Source organism: Platichthys flesus, chromosome 5 (assembly GCF_949316205.1).
Source record: "Platichthys flesus chromosome 5, fPlaFle2.1, whole genome shotgun sequence".
NCBI lineage: Eukaryota > Metazoa > Chordata > Actinopteri > Pleuronectiformes > Pleuronectidae > Platichthys > Platichthys flesus.
The window spans coordinates 577,000-603,561 of NC_084949.1; the positions used below are offsets into that span (position 1 = coordinate 577,000).

The following is a 26,562-nucleotide window of genomic DNA, read 5'->3' on the forward strand; positions in this document are numbered from 1 at the left end:
GATATCAAGTCCCAGGCTTGGGATAGAAAATCAAAAAGTATTCCTCCCCTGTTGGCAGTGCTGAATCAGGAATAATGATTACTTTTCCCTTCTCTGACTGATTGAAATGAGTGTAATGTAAAAAGGACTGAAGTAGATGTTTTAAATTCAAACCGACTCAGTTTTGTATTTTACACAAGAACAGACACTTTTTATTTATTACTGAGGAATGAGTAAAGATGGTAATTCATTTACAGCAGCTACCTTAATATAATTTAGTAGTAATTGTTGGGTATTGAGTAAAAATCTTAGTTAATGCTGGTTGTAGAATACGGTCTCAACACATCACAGGTAATGGATAACAATTGCCAGCAAGATTCTGATTGTGAGAAATATTTAATATTTGTTGACACGCCAAAGACCCGGAATGTTGCAGTTCTTTCCCTTTAACAGTGATTTTATTAATAGCTCTTTTACATTGGTAAATACAGAATACACACTCACGCATAAATACACACCACAGGCTACAGTGAAATGTTCACGTTATGAGGGAGTGGAGCCACAGACACAGCTCATTAGATACAGTAAGTGTTGTCACATACAGTAGCGCTGACATTTGTCATCACATCACTGTTACACCACCGCGTCAGCTCCTGCAGGAGTGTAGGAAGATTTTGTGTTTTCCAATTCAGTTCAGCTGTATAACCACACTGCTCCACAGCTCTGAATCCACAACAAATGTTTGTTCTCTGCTGAGTGTGTAGGTGATCTCCATGACTTTATTCTTACAGGCGATAATTACAAATTGGACTTCATACCAATAAATGTGCTAAAAATAAATGAGTCACTCTCTTTATTTAGTACCACAGGTGATACTCACTGCTCAACTGTAACATAAGCCTTACGATGAACTTCACGTAAGAGCCTGTTCAAAATAGAAAAAGAGCATTCTTCACCACCCAGTCACCGCCATTAAAGCATTACATAGAGCCACAATAGGTTTTCATTTTCAGGCATTTAATACAGTGACATGACAAAGTGCTTGAATAAGTAAGCTCTAGCGCTCTGTTCACACCTGGCATAAACATGCATATGTTTGGTTGATGGCTCAGACTGCATCAGAGGTGGTCTGGGATGCAAGAAGCCACATTCTTTTAACAGTGTGAATGTGGCCTGGTCCACACTGACGGACCTCCAATTCAGCTAACATTATCTGTGTAAGATGTAGTGTGTGATTAAATGGAGTGCCAAACATCTTGAGCAATATGGTCTTTGCCTGTAGCTGTGAACACACTTGCTGAAGACAGACACCCAACATGCTTGTTTATACCAGGTCTGATCAGGGTTCTCACATAACATCTGAAACTTCACTTCACATCTGACTGGTTAAACAGGAGCTCATGATTGACACATTCTCGTCTGAGGAATTCGGTGGATGTGAGGGTAGATTATTGTACAATGTTATACAGTATACTGAAAAAACATTAATGCCTTTGACATAATGTATATTGCACACAAAAATTAAAAATATTGCAGTCCAGCCTTTGTTACCAACATGAATATTTTTGTTCACATTTTGTTCTGGTGAAGACATGTCCCTAGGTCGTTCATACTGGTCAGACAAATGATTTGACATTTATTTGATCTTTAATTTATCTCCATCACGGAAAGGATTTGTATTATATAAAAGTGTCTAAGGAGAGTCAACATTATAGTTTAAGATCATCGCTCTACTTTGGATTGAGCTCACATATTTTATTTTACTTTTCTTAAGCTACATGTCGACCCCTGAGTGGCAGAGGATTGTTTCAATTCACCACTTCACATCTGCACCGTCATTTTCCCCTTTCCAAAATGTTCATACTTATGGGTCACAGTTACCCCACAAGTTATCACATTCTCCGATCAAGTTTGTTTTTATAGATCCCAATGTTTGCGTAAGAGGTGGCATAAGCATCTTTCTGACACCGTTTTGTTCATACGCAAGGTTATAAATGAGGCCCCAGATCTCTCTTAAATTATCATTACTATCTCTGGAGTGTCACATGGGTCAGAAACAGTCCAGGTCATTCTGAGCACTGACCTCACTTTCCAGAGCCTCAACTACAGCATCATTTAAATTGGATTTCATCATTAAGAAATATTGCCAAAAGTAAGGAGCTTTTTGTCCTAGGAAGACACTGAAAAAAATGTCCATGCTTTTATATCCAGTTGGGTAAATCCCTTCAATACACTGCTCACAGGGACCTTTAAAAGCATCTGGATCAGCTGCAGCTACTCCACAATGCAGCTGCTAGAGTTTAATAGGGAAAAAGGAAATATGACCATATGACACCAGTGCTGAAGTTGTTACACTGGCTTCCAGAAAACTTTACAATTGATTTGAAAGTTGTCACGCTCATTTTTTAGGACTCTACATGGTGTGCCACCTCAATATCTTACTCATATGATAGCTCTGCAACACCTGAACTGTTTTGATCACCTGGAACAGGCTGCGTGGTTATTCCCCTGGTCTCAACAAAAACTGGTGAAAGTGCCTTTAGCTTTTACGCTCCAAGCCGCTGGAACAGCCTACCATATCATTCACTCTACAGTCAAAGTAATGCTTGCTCATTCTGGTAGCTGTTGGGTTTTTCTAAAATGATTTGGTGCTATACAAATAAAATTGTATTGAATCGTGGCGCTATTACATTTGACAGGCCAATACCCTCACACAGTTTGTCGGATTGACTTGTAATTTCAGACACATGTCCAGCTCAATGTGTTCTACAAAAAGCCTTTTGGACCATAACTGTCTGCCATGATGGATTTAGCTTATTTGTATATATTTAATAAAAAATTCAAGAAATAGCATTGTGAGACTGAGATACACATTCGTATTAAGAATTATCATAATTGTTAAACAATCATGCACGTTATTAACCATAAACATTTGCCAATCATTATGAAACTAATTAAATGTTTATATAGGATTGTAAAATATGGGTGCTGAATCAATTTACCAAAAACGTTCCTATTGAGCTGCTTCTTCTTATTGAGCTACTTCTTACTATTGAGCTGCTTCCTCTTATTCAGATACTTCCCACTATTGAATCACTTCTTCCTATTGAGCTACTTCCTCCTATGCAGCTACTTCCCACTATTGAATCACTTCTCCCTATTGAGCTACTTCCTCTTATATTAAGTGTGTGTGTGTGTGTGTGTGAGTGTGTGTGTGTGTGTGTGTGTGTGTGTGTGTGTTTGTGTGTGTGTGTGTGTGTGTGTGTGTGTGTATGTCCTACTCTGTGTTTTATCAGATTCTCCCCTCACGGAGCCTGTGTGTCGTACATCATCCCAATCTAGTATCATGTATCATGCAACAATCATGTAACAATCTCACAAAGGTTATCACAAATGAGGGTACCTAAAACATAAAAACACCAACTAGAGTCTACCCATGCCTTCAAAACAAAGATAGACTGATAATCAGATAGTGAGGTTTCACCTAATTTCACTGAGACTCCTTTTGGTCCAAGAAGGAATGGGACAAGCTAGCAACTCTTCCTTCCCTATACCTCCCTCCTAGTGTGTGAATTTATATATTTGTAAGTCTTCCTCTTTTACCTTCAAGCCAGGCGGCTGGGCTCACTTATTTCCAGTCAGGCAGCAGTGCGGACATCCTCATTCCAGGACCTACTCATTGCCGTAGTCCCGACCGCCAGACGAGCGGCTGCTGAGGTCAGCCATGCCTCCAGGTCACGACTCCATGGCCCCTGCAGGTGGAGAGGTCTTCAGGGTCCTGACACTTAAGCTGTGAGCGTGGCTTTACCGGCAGGGCGAATGCAGGGTGCTGGTTCTGAGGCTTTGTCCTGTGTACGGCTGTTGATTGGGTCTGTGTAAGTGGTTGGTCGGTCCGGGCCACAGTATCTATTATCCCTCTGTGTAACCTCAATCTTCTCCCACATGATTGGTTTCCCTTTCGGGGCTGCTATCCTCTGCAGGGAGGAAAGAACAAGACATTTCTTCACTTAGCTCAGACATCTGCCATTAACTTGATAATAGACTTCACTACCGTGATTGAAAACAACCACTCTTTTCATGATTATCTCCTAGTTAGTAGTTTTTTTCTTACAAACTTCCCGTTTGAACAGAGCCCTTTCTGTGTTGGTTTGAGATAAAAATGACACACCCTTTTGTTTGGAAAATCCTAGTGTAAAGCAGCTGATTCAACTGTTTCCCTCCAGAATTGGTGAAACTGTTTGGAATAATAACTTGTCTGATATAATTCTTCCACAAGAAAGTTCTGTTATCTTTGTGAATATTATAATTTATATTTAATCCTTCTCCATCACTGAATAATCAAGAATATATGAATATTCGTGATTGTTTGATTCAAAAGTTGAAAAGTGAAGTTTCCATTTTCAAATGACAGTTTGGAAGAGAGATGTGCAGGTTACTTAAAATCTTATATATTTTCTTTTTAACATAGGTTGTATAAATATTTATCATGGTCAGACTTCTGAAATGAGCTGCTGGGACAAAGATAACTATGAGCACTCATTGTGTGTCTCAGTCGAAAAGTGGAGACTTCATAAAAACTGTGCTGCAGATGATTAATCCACTAACAGGAAGGTCGGTAGAACCATCGCTGTCGCCTCCATTCTCCGTCTTGAAGTGAACTTGAGCGAGATTCTGAACCCCAAGTTGCCCCTATTTGTGGTGCAGACAGTGTATGATTGATGCATGATAAAGAAATTGCTTCACATAGATGCACTGCTTGAATGTGTGTGATGGTGAACTGTAAAGCACTTTGAGTGGTCATCATGAAAAAAGGAAAGCCATTAAATATATGTATATATATATATATATATATATACAGACCATGATGACTCACTGAATGTAGTTGCACAAATGGGATCAGGGAGAGTTTCATTGTGCAAAGAAGTAGATGTCTTGGGGTCAGGATGTCAGAGAGAGTTTCTCAGATCCTCAGATGAAGAGATTGATGTCAGATTGGGATTATGGAGGTGACATAACAGTAGGTGTCTTTTGTCTTTTGTATGCCTTATCTGTAGCCCGGATGGTGGTGGAAAGTACCTTCTGGAGGTACCTCCTGGTGATAAGTCAGCTCCTCCTCCAGCTGCTGGGAGTCCTCCCTCATAGCAAAGTCAGAAGGTGTTTGGCGAGGAGGCATTGATTTCTCTATGTAGTTATATAGACCTTTCCACATTCTTAAAACAGGAGAAAATAAGATTATACATTTATATAAGAAATACAATGTAATACTTTGTAATGTATTTATTTTACTATTATCCCTCTTATTTGTATAATATATCTACTGCACAGACAAACAGTGGCGCATTCTCTTTTCTTAAGAAGGATAAAGGTGAATATTTAATGTTTTTTGTTAATTAAGTAATTTACATAATATTTACAGTCTTACATAAATAAAATATACACAATAAATTGCTATACTATTACTATATTTTGGAATGAGAATACATATGGCAGTTATATTTTTTGTGTTTTCAACTGTCAAACATATTTATCATCCTCTTCTGAACTAAGAATACTATTATAACTATGAGTATATGTCAGTTATATCTGCTTCAATTAAATTTGTATAGAACTAAATAATAACGTACTTTATCTCAATGTACTTTAAAAAGTAAGTCTGAACCATAAAAATGATAGAGAAACTAAATAGTTCCCACAATGACTAAGCACTCTGGCAAATGGAGAGAGAGAAAAAACTTGTTGGGGCAGTCATCCGCCTCTACTAGTTGGGGCAGGAGCAGAACAATGGAAGAGTATAGGTCAGTGGAGAATAGGGGAGAAGAGATAGAAACCAGGAAAAATGTTGTAAGCATTTGTATTGCTCTGGATTGTCAGTTGTTAGCAGTGGGTAGTGATCAGCCTCAGCTCTGCAGCTACTCAAGTGGTTTTACACAGGGTTTATATTGAAAATGACCAAAAATGTGCGAGTGAGAGAGACTTACTACTACACATCCCATGAAGTTCTTTACAGTGCCTTGCATAAGTATTCACCCCCCTTGTACTTTTCTACATTTTGTCATGGTATAACCACAGATTAACATTTATTTCATCGTGATTTTATGTAATGGACCAAAACAAAATAGTCCATCATTTGGAAGTGGGGGAAAATATTAAATGGATTTCAAAATTATTTACAAATAAAAATCTGAAAAGTGTTGAGTGCATATGTATTCACCCCCTTTACTGTGAAACCCCTAAAAACAATCTGGTGCGACCAATTGCCTTCACAACACACATTTGCAAGACACATACTTGGTAAATAGGGTCCACATGTCTGCAATTTAATCTCAGTATAAATACACCTGTTCTGTGAAGGACTGAGAGTTTGTTATAGATAATTTCTGAACAAACAGCATCATGAAGACCAAGGAGCTCACCAAACAGGTCAGGGTGAGCTCCTTCGAGAAATATGAAGCAGGGTTAGGTTATAAAAAAATATCCAGAGCTTTGAACATCTCACGGAGCACCATAAAATCTATCATCAGAAAATGGAAAGAATATGGCACAACCGCAAACCTACCAAGACAAGGCCGTCCACCCAAACTGAAAAGCCGGACAAGGAGAAAATTTATCAGAGGAGCAACCAAGAGGCTCATTGTTACTCTGGAGGAGCAGCAGAGATCCACAGCTGAGGTGGGAGAATCTGTCCACAGGACAACTATTAGTAGTCTACTCCACAAATCTGGCCTTTATGGAAGGAGAGTGGCAAGAAGAAAGCCGTTGTTGAAAGGGAACCATAATAAATCCCATTTGGAGTTTGCCACGTGGGAGTCACAGCCAGCTTGTGGAAGAAGGTGCTCTGGTCAGATGAGACCAAAATTGAACTTTTTGGCCTCAATGCAAAACACTATGTGTGGCGGAATCCCAACACTGCCCATCGCCCTGAGCACACCATCCAAACAGTGAAACATGGTGGTGGTAGCATTAATGCTGTGGGGATGCTTCTCTTCAACAGCTACAGGCAAACTGGTCAGAACTGAGGGTAAGATGGATGGAGCTAAATACAGGGAAATCCTTGAAGAAAATCTGATGCAGTCTGCAAAAGATTTGAGACTGGGACGGAGGTTCCTCTTCCAGCTGGACAATGACCCTAAACATACAGCCAGAGCTAGAAAGGAATGGTTTGGATCAAAGCTTGTTCATGTCTTAAAATGGTCCAGCCAAGGCACAGACCTAAATCCAATTGAGAATCTATGGCAAGACATGAAAATTGAGGTTCACAGACAGTCGCCATCCAATCTGACTGAGCTTCAGCTTTTTTGCCAAGAAGAATGGACTAACATTTCCATCTCTAGATGTGCAAAGCTGGTAGAGACATACACCAAAAGACTTGCAGCTGTAATTGCAGCGAAATGGGGTTCTACCAAGTATTGCGTCAGGGGGGTGAATACTTATGCACCTAACAGACAACAACTTTTTGTTCTCATTATTGTTTGTGTCACAATAAAATATATTTTGCACCTCCAAAGTACTATGCATGTTGTGTTGATCAAATGGGAAAAAGTTTATTTAAGTCTATTTGAATTCCAGTTAGTAACAGTACATAATGGGGAAAAGTCCAAGTGGGGTGAATACTTATGCAAGGCACTGTATGTTAATGTAACTGGTGACCTTTTCATAATAATAAAACAACAGAAATTGTTGCCTCCATACTGCTCCTGTGTTGTCATCCAAGTGTCCACAAGCGACATTTAACTTGAAACAAGGTCATTCCACTGTTTTTAAGCCCAAAAGTCCACATGAAGTGGCAAAGCCAGTGACATTATTTCAATTGTATTGCATTCTGATGCAACAAAGTTTACCCCTGAGACTCCTAAAATCTTTTCCCGAAGAGAAAGTTCCCTGCAAACTAATACATTTATTCAATGGAAAAAAATAGGGTGGGGAGAAATGAGGGAAGAGAAGAAAGAGGGTTAGAGAGAGGAGGGAGACAAGAGAGAACCTGTTTACTGCTGTGACTAACTTGAAGCAGTAGGGGGCGGTGTTGGGTCTCAGGACGACCTGACCTTGGCTTAGCTCTGCCTTGTACAGGGGGTTGGTGTACTCGCCTCTGTCCTTCCACATTTGAGGCCACAAGGAGTGACTCCGCTCACGAAGCCTGCATTCAAACCACATTCACGCATACTATCCATTAATACAATCATTCAATCTAACCAGGAGGTCAATGTTTCGAAACTTGGCTCCTCCAGGTTGAAGTCTTCTTGGGCAAGACACCGAACCCCAAGTTTACCCTGTACCTTGTGTGATTGATTTGTGATAGATAAAGTACTGCAAATAGATGCACTGTATGAATACTCACGTACTTTGAGTGGTCTATAGGAGAACAAACAGATACTGAACCCCTAAATGGCCACTCATAATTGTTGAGTGTAATAATTGTAAGTCGCTTTGGAAAAAAGCGTCAGCCAAATGACATATAATGTAATGTAATAATGGTCTATATCTCCCATAATGAAACACAGAACGAAGGGCTACCTATAATCCCTGGTTCTTTGATAACAGAGAGAGGTGTTTCACATCACATGCCTCCTTGCAATGATATGGAAAGAAAACAATTGATGATTGATTCAAAAGGAGCTGGCCGACTGTGATAATCTGTCAAGGACAGACGTGGAATTATTGGAGCTTCACTAGTTTGACACGTCGAGGCAATTTACAATAGTGAAGCACCTCACTCTGATATTAATGAACCAACATGTTATTCACTGTGTAAACACTTAACAATGAGCTACACAGATTAGAAATGTCACCATTACACATTAGGATTGTGGGTAGTGTAATACTTCTCCTTGACATGAATAAAACATGTTTTTCTTAAAACTTAGGTATTTAAGGTATTTAATATAGATGTCAAACAGGCTCTCTCATTGATTGTGGTTAATCTACTGTGGAAGGTTATAGCTGAAAATCTTAAATTAGTAAATAAATACGATTTTTAATCCATAACCACACTGTTCAGCTCTATTTTGAAATTTGAACAAGCTTCTTTAGTCTTTAGTGTCTACATCAGTCCTACCTCATATCCCTGCGCTCCCTCTGGCAGTTGCCCAGGAAGGTGCCGTACTGACAGGAGTAGACATGTGAGTGTATGGAAATGAGGAAGTGTTCGTTGAACTCAAAGGCACATGGGAACTGTTCTGAAAGCTGCCACACACACTCCAGGAACTGGTCAATGACAGGGGATGCCTCTTTGGGATCTCCGTCCAGGTGGGTGTACCTGAATGACAGAGTGCTCACTTTACTGCCCACCCCAACACGCTCTGCAAAACATCCTGTACGTTGAATTGTTATCTTTGATGTAAAGTATAACGTGTATATGTCTATAATAATAATAGTGATTTTCTAGCTTAACAGAAACTTTGACTTGCCTATAAGGGAAGCCATGTTTAATTTATGATATAATTCATATTTATATGTTCATTGTTCTTATTATTTGTATTTTTTGTTAGGATGTAATAACAGATAGATTCAAAAGTCAGTAAAAAAAAAGATACATATATTCAGCAGCCCTCACTTTGCGCACTGTATTGCTATATTGTGTTGTAGATTTAAGTGCAATGAAACTATTACCCATCAAGCTACTCTCAATAAGATCCAATGACAAAGTGTAATTGTGTTCTTAGAAAGGTGAACCTATGCCTCAGTTTTCAGGTGGAAAGTTCTCTAGCAGGTTTTCTTCAAGGACCTGTGAGAGTCTCAGTCCTGACCCACACAGTGTCCCTACTACAGAGAGAAGAGTTTCTTTTAAAAAAGCCTTGAGGCTATAACAAATCTATATTGCCTCCTGGTGGCTTGTTGTGATATAAACTATATACCACACCTCCTCCATGTTAGCAGATGGGACATGGACAATTAAAACAAAAAGGGTGACCCTGATAACAAGTGTAACAAAGCTGGAAAACTCAAAAGCAGAGAACACTGAGGAAGTCAAATGATAAGGCAAAATCAAGGTCTTTACTGAAATATGCGAAGGTAATACACAAGCATACAAATCCAAAGTGAGCAGGCAAAAATCCAATAACTGATTTGTGATGAGGTTCGGGTGTGCTAAGTGAAGAAAGTGAGAAGTAAGTGAGAAGATATAGTCCATTAACAGATTGAAAATTAAAGCAAAATGAAAGGAATTGACAAACTAAAATGCAGGACAGTTAAAGGTCCAGTGCGTAAGATTGAGGTGAAAGCGATCTATTGGCAGAAATTGAATATAAAATAATCCTATTGATGTTTTCACTAGTGTCTGATAATCTAAATTGTACAACTGATTTTGTGCTTTACCTTAGAATGGCCAGTTTATATTCGAATTATTTAAACATTGTTTAAACATTGTTAAACTACTGGATAGTAAAATGAAAGACGGTCTTTGACTGCATCATTGAGATTTTTTGACTTAGAAATTAAATTCAACCTAAGCGATCTTCTCTGTGTTTCTGACTTTCTCTCCCTGTCACACTCTGTCTAATAGTTTCCAAATAATAAACTCATCATAGCACTACTACTGGCTTCCTTTCTCTGCCATCGTTCTTTTCTTTCTGCTTTTCCAAACCGTGGCGTCAGTCACAGACACTTACCAAAATAAAGTAAAATTTCCTTTTCATTAAATGACAAAAACATGTTTTATTGTTGTCCAACAGTAAACATGTGACTTAAACTAGTATTACACGATTGAAAAATCAAAACGTTAAACCACAAACTCATATCTTATAGGATCTTCTCTAAATGCAGACTGCAGACAACTGCAAAGAAAGCTTTGCATATCAGCCTAGTGTTTGTCTTACAGGTACATCTGTAATCATAGCATGCATGAAAAATATGGAACTGCAGATTCCACTTTTTGAGAATAGGTTGACCTTGTCTAAGAAAATTAAACACACAGTTATTATAATTACTCTCTACAGACAGTAACTGACCTGTGGGAGAACTTATGTCCAAAGGAAACCCAGTCTCTCTCTATCAGCACCTAGAAGGGAGGCAAACAGAAATCGACCTACAAATTCCACAAACATCTATCTGTCTGTCTGTCTGTCTGTGGAACGCATATCTCTAATCCACTCGTCACTTGTCATGTTGGGGTTGTCCTTCGGGATGTTTAGCCTCATCAAATGCTGCTAAAAACTTTAATCTTGATGATGTTTTCCTACACGTGGCATCTATTGCACTTCTGTCCGTCCTGGGAGAGGGATCCCTCACATAGGGCTTTAAAGCCCTATGAGACGAATTGTAACTTGTGAATATGGGCTATACAAACAAAATTTGATTGATTTAGTTAAATGTTTCATATCTCATAAACGAGGCTTCTTCAGTTCAGTTTGCCAGGTCTTGTTAGTAAAGAACAGATTCATATCTCGTGTCCCCTAGTTATTTATCATGTTCCAAAGATTTAATGAGTCATGGCCATGCAACATCGTTTTTTTCCAGGAATGTCGCCAGAGGGCCTCTGTTATTATGCATATACCTGTTACAATTTCAGTTTTACAAAAAACTGAACAAATGTGAATTTATTACAAACCAGCCTTCTTAACTGTAATATGCCAGTTACAGTTAAGAAGTATCACCAGTAGAGGTGGAGTGGAATTGTTTTCCGGATGCGGGTCTCTCATTTGAGAAAATAAATATTTCGGGTGGATGATGGGTGGATTAGTCAAGCGTACAAACGTGGGTGTATTATGTACATGTGTGTGTGTTACCATGAGCCCTTTGATGGTTCTGTAGTATGGGTCCAGCAGTATACTTGCTACAGAGCAGGCCTGGGCTGTTCTGTCCCAGCCATCTGAACAGTGGACCAACACACTCACTCCTTCATCAGCCACCGCCTAGAGAGGGAGACAGAGACAGAGAGAGAGAGAGAATATAGAGAGATAGAGATAGAGATAGAGATAAAGATAAAGATAAAGATAAAGATAAAGATAGATAGATAGATAGATAGATAGATAGATAGATAGATAGATAGATAGATAGATAGATAGATAGAGACTGAGATTAATGATTAATGATGTTCCTGATAAACTAAATGCTGAAATTCTAATATAAATAATGATAAATATAAATAAAATCCTTTAAAAAGCGCATAAACAGACTTTGAAGGAAGTAGTGAGGATGGGTGAGGCATGATGGCTAAATATGTGAGTCAATCCAGCCCTAAGGTGGTCACAAATAGTTGTATTATTAAGTTTCTTAAAAAACACAATAATAATAATAATAATAAACTTTTGGTTTACAAAGTGCTTCACAAACAAAGAAACCCCAAAATGACATACAGAAAGGACATAAGAAATCTAGGTAAAAGCCATTTTATAAAACATTGGCTTTAAACAAGATTTGAAAGAGGACAGCTAGGTAGCTAGTCTGATTCCAAGTAGAAGGTTATTCCATAGTCGTGGAGCCCTTCCTGAAATCGCTCTACCTCCCTTAGTTTCACTCCTTAAACTGGGGCCTGGAGCAACAGTTAATTTGTAGATCTGAGATCATGAGCAGGTATTGTAGTAGACAAGACCTGGGCATTGTACGGCCCCGGGCCGCATCCGGCCCTTTGGCTGTCTGTGACCGGCCCGCGTGAGGTCAAAGGAATATTAGGAATCACACGTAAATAGGTGGACATCATGCAAAGAATACAACAACATTTCTTTTTGAAGGTGCCTTTTTTTAACATCTACCTGACGTACATGCTGAATGCCCGCGAGCTAATGATGTTTTGGCGAACGGAGTTAAGAAGAGATGGGAGTTAGCTGTTAAAGTCCGCAAAATATCAGCCCACGTTAAGACAACAAATATCGATGGGAAAGCCGTGTGCTTAGTTTGTGGAGAAAAGATCGCTGTTTTTTAAGGATTACAATTTGAACCGGCATTACGAGACAAAGCACGGAGAGACTTTTACGGACGAAACGTAACGAGAAGGATCGAGGACATCGCGGGAAATCTCGATTTTGACTTTTTCTCCTTGGCTCTGGATGAGGGCTGTGATGTCCGCGACACAGCCCAGTTACTCATCTTTGTACGTGGGATGACGAAAGACTTTGCGATTACTGAGGAGCTGGCAGCAATGCGGTCAATAAAAGGGACGACTTTTGAAGCGGATGCAAGATAAAGTGAGGGAAATTAAACCATGGTCATGAAAAACCTGGAAAAGTCATGGAATTGTTAAATGTTTATTTCCAGTCCTGGAAAAGTGCTTGAAAAACTGTAATCCCAAAAGTTTTGGAGAAGTCATGGAGATTTGTTATATTCATATTTTCATGTCGTTAATTTACTCTGAGTTTTAATCAATTCATATGCTTTTAAAAGAAATACGCTCAAAATATAAGCAGGCGTACTATCTCATACTAATTGAAATGTTCAGTGGGGAAGCAGGTGAGATAATGCACTACGCCAGGGAAGTGTAGATTTAACCATGCTTGGCTACAAATGGAAAAGTACATGCCATGTGTTACAACAGACGTCAATCAAACTATTGTCTCATTCATTTGTGTAATTAAAGGTTTACTGTATGCTTTGAAATTCTCATTGTTAGCTTAAATACTAAATATAGACTCTTTAGCATGTATACACTGAGATCTCACAAAATGTCTGGTCATGGAAAGTTGGTTTAAAGATATTGAAAGTCATGGAAAAGTCATGGAAATCCATGGGTCAAAATGTGTATGAACCCTGTGTATTATACATCAGGAGGTGTTGTTTAAGTCAGTGCTAAAAATGAATCATGTTACTGATGTTGTAACTAAATTAGTTAACTTTATCAGGGCAAGAGCTGAATCACAGACAGTTTGTTGCACTTTTGGAAGAGCATGAGACTGAACATGGGGACATAGGCTACCACAAAGCTGTCAGATGGCTCAGTCTGGACAAAGTGCTTAAAACAGTATGGGACCTGAGAGCAGAGATTTAAGAGTTTTGTGAAAAGAAAGGCAAGGACAGCCCAGATCTCTCAGATGCAGACTGGATGGAAGATCTTGCATTTGCTGTTGATGTCACTGCATTAATGAATGAACCAAATACCAAACTGCAAGGCAAGGGCCTATTTGCACATGAAATGTACAGCCTGGTGAAGGCTTTAATGAGAAAGTTGCAGTTTCTTTCAAGCCAGTTGGAGGGTAACATTCTCAACCACATGCCATCTCTGAAAGAAGCCACGTCTCTTTGGATCTACTGACATGTGAACAAACATTTTCTGTGATGAAGTTTAACAAATCCAGATACTGATCCTCTCTCACTGATGATTACATTACATTACATTTCATTTAGCTGACGCTTTTATCCAAAGCGACTTACAATAAGTGCATTCAAACCCGAGGGTACATACTCTGGGCTCAGTGCTCGGCCCAATTTTATTCTCATTATATATGCTTCCACTAGGAAACATTATCAGGACACACTCGGTAAATTTCCACTGCTATGCGGATGACACCCAGTTATATTTGTCAATAAAACCTGAACAAAGTAATCAATTAACTAAACTTCCAACATGTCTCAAGGACATAAAAACCTGGATGACCCACAATTTTCTCTTATTAAACTCAGACAAAACAGAGGTTATAATACTTGGCCCCAAACACCTTAGAGATGCATTATCTAATGATATAGCTGCGCTAGACGACATTGCCCTTGCTTCCAATGAAACAGTCAGGAACTTGGGAGTGATCTTCGATCCTGATTTATCCTTTAATAGTCACTTAAAACAAATTTCTAGGACCGCTTTTTTCCACTTGCGTAATATTTCAAAAATTAGACATGTCCTTTCACAAAAAGATGCAGAAAAACTAGTCCACGCCTTTGTTACATCGAGACTGGACTATTGTAATTCATTATTATCAGGCTCCAGCAGGAAGTCGTTAAAGACTCTACAGCTTGTCCAAAATGCCGCAGCACGTGTCCTGACGAGAACAAAGAGAAGAGAGCACATTTCTCCAATATTAGCATCGCTACACTGGCTTCCAGTTAAATCTAGAATAGAATTTAAAATTCTCCTCCTCACCTTCAAGGCCCTTAATAATATAGCGCCTTTATACCTTAAAGAGCTGTTAATACCTTATAAACCCACTAGAGCACTCCGCTCCCAGAATTCAAGCCTACTTGTCGTCCCTAAATTCTCTAAAAGTAGAGTAGGAGCCAGAGCTTTTAGCCATCAAGCCCCTCGGCTGTGGAATAATCTACCACTTTCAGTTCGGGAGGCAGTCACCATCTGTTCGTTTAAAAGTAGGCTCAAAACCTTCCTTTTTGATAAAGCTTATAGTTAGAGCTAATTAGTGCGCCAGAACGTTACTTGTTCTATTTTATGACACATGACACACGGAGCTTCTCTTTCCAGCTTCTCCTTCCTCTTCTCCATCCCTATCCCCCTTCCCCGGAATCCCTTTGCTTTATCACCCGCAGATCCAGGGCCTCACCATGGATTACGGTTTGTGGATCGCGCACCGGGGGTCGCGGTGTTGGATCCAGTGTGGCGGATTCTGAGTCATGTGGGCTGATCGTGGTGCTGGTGGCGGACCCTGTGTCGCGTTGGCATTGGGCACGGGCGGTGGACCAGGACCGCAGTGGTGGCTTGTGATGGGTCCTCCTGGTGGGCGGCGGTGGACGGTGACTGAGGACTGAAGTGGCGTCTGGTCTGGATGGTGGATCGTGGTCTAGATGGTTGCTGAGCATGGACTGTGCTTCATCAATGCTGCTAGAGACTTTGATTATTGATGATGTTCTCCTGCACGTGGCATCTATTGCACTTCTGTCCGTCCTGGGAGAGGGATCCCTCACATGTGGCTCTCTCTGAGGTTTCTACATATTTTTACCCTGTTAAAAGGTTTTTTTGTAGTTTTTCCTTACTCTTGCTGAGGGTTAAGGACAGAGGATGTCACACCCTGTTAAAGCCCTATGAGATGAATTGTAATTTGTGAATATGGGCTATACAAATAAAATTTGATTGATTGATTGATACCAAGGACGACAAGAATCAAGAAAATACAATTTCTTCAAATAAAGCAAAACTACAAAGTGCTATAAGTAAGTGCCATTTAAGTGCTACTAAAGTGTTAGTTTCAAAAAGTTTTTTTTTTATTTTTATTCAAGGTAAAGTCGGAAGAGGTATGTTTTTAGTTTTCGGCGGAAGATGTGTAGACTTTCTGATGTCCGGATGTCAATGGGGAGCTCATTCCACCATTTAGGAGCCAGGACGGAAAACAGTTGTGTTTTTGATGATTGTTTAGCTCGCAGTGAGGGAGCAACGAGCTGATTGGCTGAAGCAGAGCGGAGTGAACGGGGTGGGGTGTAACGTTTGATGATCACCTGTCAGCTGTCCTTCGCATATCCACCTCAGATATTCAACCTGACTTCAGTGCACTTGTTCATGCCCATGAACAGACTTGATATCTCTCACTTAACAAGAAAAAAAAACGCAAATGGGGTAATTAGACTATATGCAAATAGTAATAGCGCTTTGTATACAGTTAATTTAAAGCTGATGTTTGGAATACTGCAAAAAAATTGCATTATTTGTTCACAACTGTTCTTGTAAATGTTGATTAAAGTGTGATATATTGTTGGCGTTATTACTTTGCCTGCCTCACTTTTTCATTGCCTAACCATAACATTTACTCTTATCTGTAGAAGCTCATCAAATTAATATGAGTAGAATTAAGTTCACTTATTGGTCCGGCCCTCCACAATTGTCCATGTTTCTCATGTTGCTCCTCTGGAAAATTAATTGCCCACCCCTGTAGTAGACGATCAGTGATATAAGAAGGGCCAATGCTGCTTAGAGATTTTAAAACTAGCAATAAAGTAGTGAAATCAATTTTGAGTGTCACAGGTTCAATGAGGAGAGAATGGGGATGATGTGTTTATACTTTCCAGTTTTGTAAGAGCTCTGGCAGTGGTATTTGGAGGATTTGTATGTTAGAGATGGTTGATAGATTTGTGGGGCAGTCCTGCAAATAATGAGTTAAAATAATCTAGATGGCTGGAGACAGAAGCATGAATAACAGTTTGTGCATCACTGAATGTGAGAAATTATCTAATTTTGGAAATACTCCTAGTTTGACCAATAGCTGATTTGATGATATTGCTAAAATGTTTTGTGAAATCAGGTATGAATCAAAGACTAATGCGCTGTAGACCCTGGGACGCTAAGAACTCATTACAGCATCCCTGTGTGATTTTGATCCAACACCACAACTTTGGTTTTATCAGTGTTCAGCATAAGGAAGATGTGTTCTAACCTTATTTCTGCAAGACAAGCTGTATGTGAAGCGGTTGAGGAGAGGTTTGGTGGATTTAAGGATGGATATATATGGGTATCGTCGGCATAATAACATTTACATTGAAAACACTAATCCTTGAGAATGCCAAATGTGATGTCTGGAAGCTGGAGAAAGCATTCCCAATCGATACACAAAATATCTGCCATTAAGGTAGGATTTTAATCAGTTAACAGCAGTCCCGGTCACGCCTACCCAGTTTTCAAGTCGATTAATTAGCACACCATAATCCACAGTATAAAATGCAGCAGAGAGGTCGAGTAGCACCAGTGCTTTGCAAAGGCTGGAATCTGAGTTCATCCTAATATCATTAATAACTTAAAAAAAAATCATTTTCTGTACTGTGATGCATGCAAGAGCTAGATGAACATTTTTAAATAAAGTAGACTTTGCCAGGAGATGGTAATTTTGAAATGGTTATATAATTATATATAAGCAGGAGATTTAAACAAAGTAAGAACTACACTAGAAGAAAAAGAATAGTTAAATATTGTTAAAAGGTCAGGAGAAACAAAAAGTAGAAAATTCTTTTAAAACCTTGTTGGTAAAATATCTAAGGTGGAGGAAGAGGATTTCATGCTATTAATCATCCTCAGGAGACCAGACTGGGATGTTGGATTAAAAGAATTAAAGATCTGAAGCACTTTACTCTCTTGTTAGTTGCATAAACAGGGAAGGCACAATTTGGGCTGGAAACTTTATCAAACAAAACGGTCAGAAATTCATCACATCTCTCAAATGTGATCAGGGGATCGTTGAGTAAGGGAGTTAATGGTCCTTAATAATACTTTGAGGTTGTGAGGAATTGTGGCAAGAAGACATGATAAATATTTCGACCTTTCATCTTTAACACTGTTTTTAAATTTTTTAAGCACTCTTTCAAGATAATAAAGTGGCACTGTTATTTCAACTTTTTCCATTTCCACTCAGCACGTCGACATGCCCTTCTAATACGCCGTACACTGTCATAACCCACGGTGATTGTTTTGTTGAGGCAGTACGGGAAATGGACATTTAAAGTGGAGCCAGAGAGTCGAGAGTATCTGCACATTACTGCAAGAATCTTTTGGCCAGATCTTACACGGGATCTGCGAAATCTAGTGGATCAAGTTATCGAGTAGCCTGAAAGGTTTTACAGAAATTCTAAATGGTCTGTGGAATGATGAGTCAAAAATGACGTGGGCTTCACAGTTTAGAAACCACAGACTCTAAGGGTACATTAACAAGGTTGGTTGCATGGTCAGACACGTGCATTCTTATAGTCTGGAAATTTCCTGAGTTAAATCCATATGTAACAATTAGATCGAGAGTATGAAAATGTTGAGGAGTTTGGCCAGAGACATGCTGAATACAGTCAAAAGTATGATAAGATGATAAGATCAAGAAAGTCAGAGGCAAATTGGTCAGTCTGGTTGTTGATGTGAATATTTAAGTCCCCTAAAAGTACATCTTTATCATAATTGGTGATAATGATGGAACGTTAGAAAGCCAATTCAGTAACGAAGATACATTCAGATTTGGGAGGGCAATATAGTAAGACGAAAAATATACTATTATCAGCGCAGGCTGATGAGAGCCAGGTGTAAAGAGGCAGGAGCCTCCAAGGATTGTTTTTGACAGCTGAATAGATGCAGACTATTGCATCTATTCGGATGTAGCTTTTTTTTGTATTCAATTAATCTGAAAAGTTTAACAGGTTAATCAATTATCAAAGTAAGCGTTAGTTGCAGCTGTCCCCCGGATAACACTCCGAAGGAGTGGGTGTGGAACACATCCGTGCCTTGGTTATGGATCCAAGCCTGGGCCAGGGGTCCTCCTGAAGAGACGAGCTGTCCATCGGCAGCTCCGGCTTTGTAGATACAGAGGGACCAAGCCCGGGAAGCCTGGTGTGGTGTCAGGGATTCAGGAGGCCTCAGCGGCCATTGGGACCAAGATTTGCTCATTGTTCTGGATCTGGTATAGGTTGGAAATTCAACCTTCATGTTCAGCGATTTTTTGACTCAGCCAAAGGCATCCAGTGCAGTCTGGAGGAGAGGTGAGTGGTGGCATTGATGTGTGTTGTAACTGAAACCTTTTGTGATGATTGAGCTGGCACTTGGTTGGGTTGAGCAGTTGTGGCACGGATCCGATAACTGGACCCGCTGTTAAGGCTGCCATCCTCTGGTAGTTTACCCATGTCCCTGGTTGCGGTTAACGTCAAGTTGATCAGTTGAGCAGTTTTCAGGAAAGTTGAAGGGCATTTATAGTTCATAATCCCAATCAGACATTTCCAGTTTTTAAAATGTGTTTGTGCTTGTGTGTGGGATTAATTCTGACTATGTACACACCCTGGCAATGAAGACTCCAGCATCCAGTATGGCTTTAATGTGCTTGAGCCAACCCGAATTCTCCAAACCCCACAGGAAGTCAGTCATTGATGGAAATCGCATTTCGCCCACTGTATGAACGAAAGAGAGAGAGAGAAACACTTGGGAACATGAACACAACAATACATTATTGAAGGAAGTCTTTGCATTTGCTCTTCTTAACTCTGTCTTTTCCTTGTCTCCATTTTACACTGCAGCTTTATATTATTTCCTCAACACACACACAATCACACACACACACACACAAACTTCTCCTTACCGTCAATGATTTTCTGCTGGCTACTCCTCATCACGTGAATATTTTCAATGCCGACGAACTGCAGCTTGATGTTGGTGTAGTGATCCTCATTCTCGTAGCCTTTACCTGCTGCTCTATTTGCCATGGCATTAAGCTGGACACACACACACATAAACAAAAATAGAATAATGAATATGTATGAATATGTAATATATATATATACATATTGTTACGGTAGAGCAGGCCGTCCTCAACAAGAAGGTTATTGGTTCGATCCAAGTCCTCCCCTTTCGCATGCTGAATTGTCCTTGGGCAAGATACTGAACCTCAAATTAACCCTGGTTGCTGTGCTGTTCTCAAGGAAAAAAGTATTACACATAGATACACCATGTGAAAGTGTGTGGGAATGGCAAAAACTGTACTGTAAAGCCCTTTGATTGGTCATCAAGTAGTCTAGAAAAAGCGCTTTCTGGGTGTATGTGAGGGACTGAATAAATTATGGAAGGTGTTACCTTGGGCCTGGTATCCACAACATAGATGTAGTCACTACCAGGGTTGGACTTCATAACAGCCTGAAGCATCATCTCATCTTCCTGACAACGTCCACTGAAGCCTGACAGTGGTTGACTGCACCTGCACACTGCTGCCTTTAGGGCGACATATTATCCACATCATTGTTATCATCAATATGATTATAATCTCAATATTCCTTTTATGTGTATGTGTGCGTTCCTGTACTTTTATCATTGTAAGGACCATTTTAAGCATAGACCCCACAGAGTGAGAACATTTTTGGTAAGTGAGGACATTTTGATCAATTCTCACTTTTTCAATGGGCTGTGTAAGGCATTTAGTTTGGATGTTTAAAGTTAGTGTAAGGGGTTAGGGAATGTATTATGTTGAGGGTTCTCACTAAGATAGAAGAACAAACGTGTGTGTGTGTGTGTGTGTGTCACACTGACCAGTGTATCCTGGTGGAAGTAGGACAAAGTGGGAAATCTTCCTCTACTTCTGAACCTTGAGCTTCCCACGATGATGGCGGGTGTTGCCGACTTTGGAACAAAGAGCTCTGAGGGATATGTATCACATACCTGGGGGTGAGGGGCAAATATTTTACCTTCAAGGAAATAATGATTTTCTGATGATGAGACCTTTTATTGTGGACTAAGTTCCTGTCCACCTTGTATGAGGGGAGAATTTTGAAAATGAAGACTACGGGATAAAGATTGGTTTATTCAGTTTTTTATCAAAATATTTATGCCTTACAAAGCTTGTTTGTGGCACTCAACAAGTTTCTACTTTCTACTGAAGAATATATATATATATATATATTTATATACAAATATAAAGGCAGTTGTGTAAAGAGGGTCGGATGGCTTCACTGAGGTGAAGAGAGAAGAGGAGGGAGAGGTAGGCAGGAAGGAGGCATGTTATATGAACAATAATTAAATTAAATACTGAATAGGAATAGTGTGTGACAATAATATTTTCACTTGTAAACCTGTTGTTGTTTTACATATTTGGAATTTATAAACATATCAGCCTACAACCCCTAATCACTGCCATTATTATAGTCAACATAATAGTGCTAATTATAAAGCCTGTATTTTTCCTATGTTTTCAGACACTCACTCTTATCTATGACCTTGCGAATGCCCCAGGTACAAAGCATATTCACTGTACTTAGCAGAAGAAATACTGCCAGTAAACTAAAACAGACCATAAAGTCAAATAGAACAAGGGCTTTAGTAGAGGTATAACTTTGGCCCCACTCTGTTTTCTATAAGGTGTATATTTAACCATTAATATAATCTCCCTGCATACACTATTATCTCTTTAAAAATATCACATCTAATTGACTGACTTATCCCAAATAGACTGACCCTATATTCACTGTTGGCTGCTGTGGTGACCCACAGATTATTCGGAACTCCCATCCGCTTGTAGTCGACAACAAGATCAACAAAAGTCCAGGACTCTTCTCTCTCCTCTTTGTTCAAATTGGGATTGAAGGACAGGCAGTACAGCTCATTGTACTTCTCTGAGAGAGGACAGGAGAGTCATTTTAAAAACAACAGCTTTGTTCAACTCACTCATTTACACAATAAACATTAACACACTTACACAAACAAATACATACACACACCTGGTCGTGACAACCTGACCAATGAGGCATGAATATCCAAACCGTCTCTCTCTTGTGGGATGAGGATCTGGAAGACCCGGAAGTCTTTGCAATGTAGGACCAGCTGACTTCCTGCAGGGGTAGCGGGCAGCCTCTCCACACTGCTCACCATGCTGTGCAATACCTGAAAAAACACCAGGGGACTGTGTAAACAGATATAGGTCCTCACCACATGAACAATACTACAATCAGTGGTTGGAAGAGTAAACAGAAACAGTACTCAAGTAAAGGTACTGTTACTTTATAATTATAGTGACTAAAGTCAAAGTAAAAGTACTCATACAAATAAGTACTTGAGTAAAAGTAAAAATGTATCTCATAAAAAACTACCCAAGTAAATTCCTAAGAGTGTATTGCGTTGGAACCATAGACTGTATATATAAAGGTTGGAACAGGATATTAATAGGTAATAACAATGTAAAGTACACAAGACAAATGCCAAGATATATGCTATTAAGCACTGTTTGCTTTCAAACATCAAGAACAAAACATGACTGACTTCTCATAGGAAAGGCTTCGATGCAGCCTGCATTGTGTGTGCACATGCAATCAGTTTCCAAACAAACTAAAATATAACTTTGAAATGTTGACCTCATTATAACGCAAGATGTGAAGATGCAGACATTTTCTCCACGGTTCACAGCTGAATAGATGGTGAAAATGATCTTTCGCCAAAGTTCTAATGTTTACCTGATGAATATGTCACAAACATAAATATTTGCAACATTTCCTCTACCATTTTAAAGTTAAAGCACTCAAGCGTGTCTGCACTTTTTCTGATCTTGTTTTAACAAGATCGGCATAGTTGATCTTAGTTGATCATAGTTGATCTACTCTATGAAGGCATAGTTTCATAGAGTAGTTTACTGGCAAGTAGCTGCGTATATAGATGTACTTTTATTCAAGGAAATGCAGTGATCACACCTATACCCCAACATTGCAGATCCACTGCCTTTATGAACAACAGACAATCTGACACGCAGCAGATCCACATAGCAGCCAGTGTGGCCCGGGAGTCCCTGTAGGAAAATCATTGCACCAGCTCAGCTGTGTGTAAATATGTAGATCATAGACACGAAACATTTGTGAGAAGTTAGTGACCCAATGTAACAGAGTAGAAGTAACCTATTTTCATCACAAATGTAACTGAGTAGGAGTAAAAAATTATTCTGCAAAACTACTGTCAGAAGTACGATTTATTGAAAAAAACACTGAAGTACATGTAGCTTAGTAAATGTTAAACATTACTACCCACCTCTGACAACAATACACATGTTCTAATATTCTCAGATGAATAACTTAACCTAACCTCAAGAGGTGCACATAAACAAAATATCACATATTGTGTAATCTGTCTTGTGATCTGAAATATTCAGGAAGAAGTGTTGAAATGAGTTTGTGGGGAAGCTCTTAGGCTTTTCTAATGGGCAGTAAAAGCCATGTGTTGAAGAAGACAAAGAAAAAGTAGACGGTTACTTTAACTGCGATATCTTTTTTTTTAACATAAGCTGATTGAAATTTGTATTCTCTGGTTCTGCAAATCCTGTTGGCTTAAATCTTACATCCTTGGATGCGTTTCTTATCCAGTTTTTCGGACAAATGGTTGGCAAAAACTGTGCAATTTGGTGCTGTCGCCAAAATAAAAGAAATATATTTGACTGCAGCTCATTCAACATTAAAATATGGACAGCTTGGGAAGAAAGTCTAGAAGGGTCTGAAATAAAAAATGACCATCTCACCATGTGACTAAGATAGAGATGATAGGTCTGGGATGCTTGCTTGAATTTTATTTGTTTATTTTATTCAAAAAACACAATTTCTATCATTTGGCTTTACAAGGTGCCACATCCTCTGCCCTGAACCCCTTAACAATAAATGAAAAGCTACCAACCCTTTTAACAGGGTACATCACTTAGAAACCTCAAGAGAAAGCCACATTTGAGTAATCCCTCTCCCTGGACCGACGGATAAATAACAGTATTTACAACATTCATTGGAAGAAACAGTTTGTAACATAATGAAAAGTAAACAAATTGAGGATTTATTGCTATTATTATTAGAATATATGATTATTATATTCTTTAAAGAACTGAATACAGATAGACTCACAGAGAGATTGATCCCAAGAAAACTTAAATAAACAAGTGCATAGGGACCAAACTCAGAAAAAGTCACAAATAGGCATCACAAGGCTATGATAATAAAACAAAACCAGATGACTTTTTCTCAACAGTTTGTATTTGTTTACAACAAGACTGCTTGATATACAATATTCACATATTCCAAGGTTACTGCCAATATCTCCTCAATTTAAATTGTCACTGCTGCTTTCTTCATCTCTGTCAGACATGTATAAATACTTTCAACACTGACACACCTTTCCTTTACGGTAGTAACTGTTTCCTCTAATCAATGTTGTAGATATATGGTAATTTTGTTGATGTGCTCAGCTATGGGGCATCTATTGCCCTTCTGTCCGTCCTGAGAGAGGGACCCCTCACATGTGGCTCTCTCTGAGGATTCTATGTTTTCTTTGGTAGTTTTTCCTTACTCTTGCTGAGGGCTTAGAACAGAGGATGTCACACATTGTTAAGCCCAATTGTAGGCAAATTGTAATTTGTGAATATGGGCTAAACAAATAGATTGATTGAATATCAACATCTAATGACCAACATTTTTTTTCCATACACATAAACACCATTATAGCAAAGATGTGATTCTTCATTGGTTACTAGTACACTGATGACATTTCATTCCTGAATAACGACTTGTTTCATGGCCTATGATTCAGCAGGTGTTTTTGTTATTTAGAGTACAACCCTTGTGTTGTACTAATGCTTATTGGAACCATGTTGCACAGTTAAGTTTGCAATAAACATATGAAACGGCTGAAAACTCTGCAGAGGGCCTAAAAGGGTATTTATTTATGTCTGCACTAAATCAGTTTTACGTTTATTACAGTTGCTGTGAGAGCCTCTGGAGACTGCACATTCAAAAAGTTATTTATTTCTGTTCCTTCTAACATGATTCACCACTTTATCTCCAAATAAGTCATTTTTCTTGGTGATTGCACGAATACAGGAATAATCAATTGCAGGTTACTGAATACAGTATGAAAATCTATCTAGTGTAAGACATTGTGGCATGGGGGAAGTATGGATTCTCACTCATTTGATATTTCAAAGGCTGGGACAGGAAAAAAACCTCTATCATATTATTACAGAAGTAAACAAAATGTTAAAGGTAGTTATTGTGGTCCAGATGTGCAGTGCCTTGTTTCCAGCTTACCCATGTCTCCTTGCGTGTCTCAGGGTTGTTCTCTACAAAGATGGTGTGTGTGGAAGAAAGGTAAAGAGTCCCAGTGCTGGCTTTTCTCTGGCCTGATGCTCGGTCTATGAGATGCACATTCTCCACCTAACAGAGACACACACATACACATGGGCTAAGTACCAGGGATGGAATGACACATTTAAAATGTATGGCATGTCTGAAACAGATTATTATATTGTAATAACAACTTCAAGTCTTTCCTGGCGTGACTCTCCTGGTTACAGGTTACTTAATTACAGTTTGTGTAAAATTCACACTTATACTTTTGTATCTGCTGGTGTGTAATGACAAACAAACGTGACCCCATATGTTTTCATGAATGACCTATTGGATACTGTAATGAGTATCATAATCAAGCTATATATATATATCAGCTAATGTATATCCTGTTCAAAGCAATGGCAAGATGGTGTGGTGAGGAGAAGGGTGAGGCCTTTGCCTGGCTGGCACACTGCAGGAAGATGGTGGTAAGCAGGACAATGCAACATCATGATTTGACAGATGTGTCATGGTAAAACATATCAACAATATTTATATTAATAAGAACAATAAAAAATGTTAAAATCCTGCGTCTAAGGCAGAGGGAATAAATTAACTTAAAGCCACTGCACCAGGTGTGTTCACGGCTACGTGAGGGATAAAGTGGAAGAGATTTTTGTTTCCGTTAATACGGTTGATAACTATTAGCTAATCTGTTAAATGTGTCAGAAGAATGTATCGATACACAATGTGTTTTTAATATTATGTCATATGTCAGAGTGACCAAAGACCGTCTTCCTGCAGGTTTCACATGTACAGACAGACGTCAGTTTGGGGATGACATAGACACTGATTAATATCGGAGGTCTGTAACCGAGGCAGATTGAGGAGAACCCCAGCAGCAGTAGCGAAGATAATATATAGAAAGAGATAGAAAGCCATTGGTGCTCAAATAAGTGTTGGTACCTTGGGCGTCCGGATGTGCTCCATCACTGACAACCAAAATGGTGGAGATGGAAAAGGAATAGTGCGATCGGAGTCAGTCGCTTCTTGCAGTTTGAATCGTCAGTGCTTACATTTCTCGTTTCACGTCACCAGACGAGCTGTGTTCTCCGTCGCTAAGACATGAAATAATGTCCATGGTGTTCTAATTGGTTTGTTCGGTTAGTAGACTGGAATACATCGCCTCCTCACACATCTGATGGTGGCCGG

General features: G+C 39.2%; 1 protein-coding gene across 1 annotated transcript; it reads right to left on the reverse strand.

Moving 5' to 3' along the window:
- Nucleotides 1-362: 362 nt before the first annotated feature.
- Nucleotides 363-26,562, reverse strand: LOC133953768 (myotubularin-related protein 7-like). Its single transcript, XM_062387846.1, has 14 exons — nt 26,317-26,562; nt 25,330-25,455; nt 22,003-22,165; nt 21,740-21,897; nt 20,819-20,947; nt 20,369-20,503; nt 19,878-20,010; nt 19,580-19,689; nt 11,700-11,825; nt 10,923-10,972; nt 9,032-9,232; nt 7,979-8,113; nt 5,056-5,189; nt 363-3,953 (listed from the first exon to the last, which is right to left on the reverse strand). Exons 1-14 carry the CDS (start codon nt 26,338-26,340, stop codon nt 3,907-3,909), a joined length of 1,671 nt encoding a protein of 556 aa, XP_062243830.1. The 5' UTR covers nt 26,341-26,562; the 3' UTR covers nt 363-3,906.

What these genes read in the sequence shown, in the direction of transcription:
- LOC133953768 (XM_062387846.1), bottom strand. Translation starts at nt 26,340, where the DNA reads ATGGAGCACATCCGGACGCCCAAG. An exon ending in CAGCCAACAGTGAATATAGG is followed by an intron (nt 20,948 to 21,739) that starts GTCAGTCTATTT and finishes CCTCACCCCCAG; the next exon opens with GTATGTGATACATATCCCTC. An exon ending in CCAGCAGAAAATCATTGACG is followed by an intron (nt 19,690 to 19,877) that starts GTAAGGAGAAGT and finishes TCGTTCATACAG; the next exon opens with TGGGCGAAATGCGATTTCCA.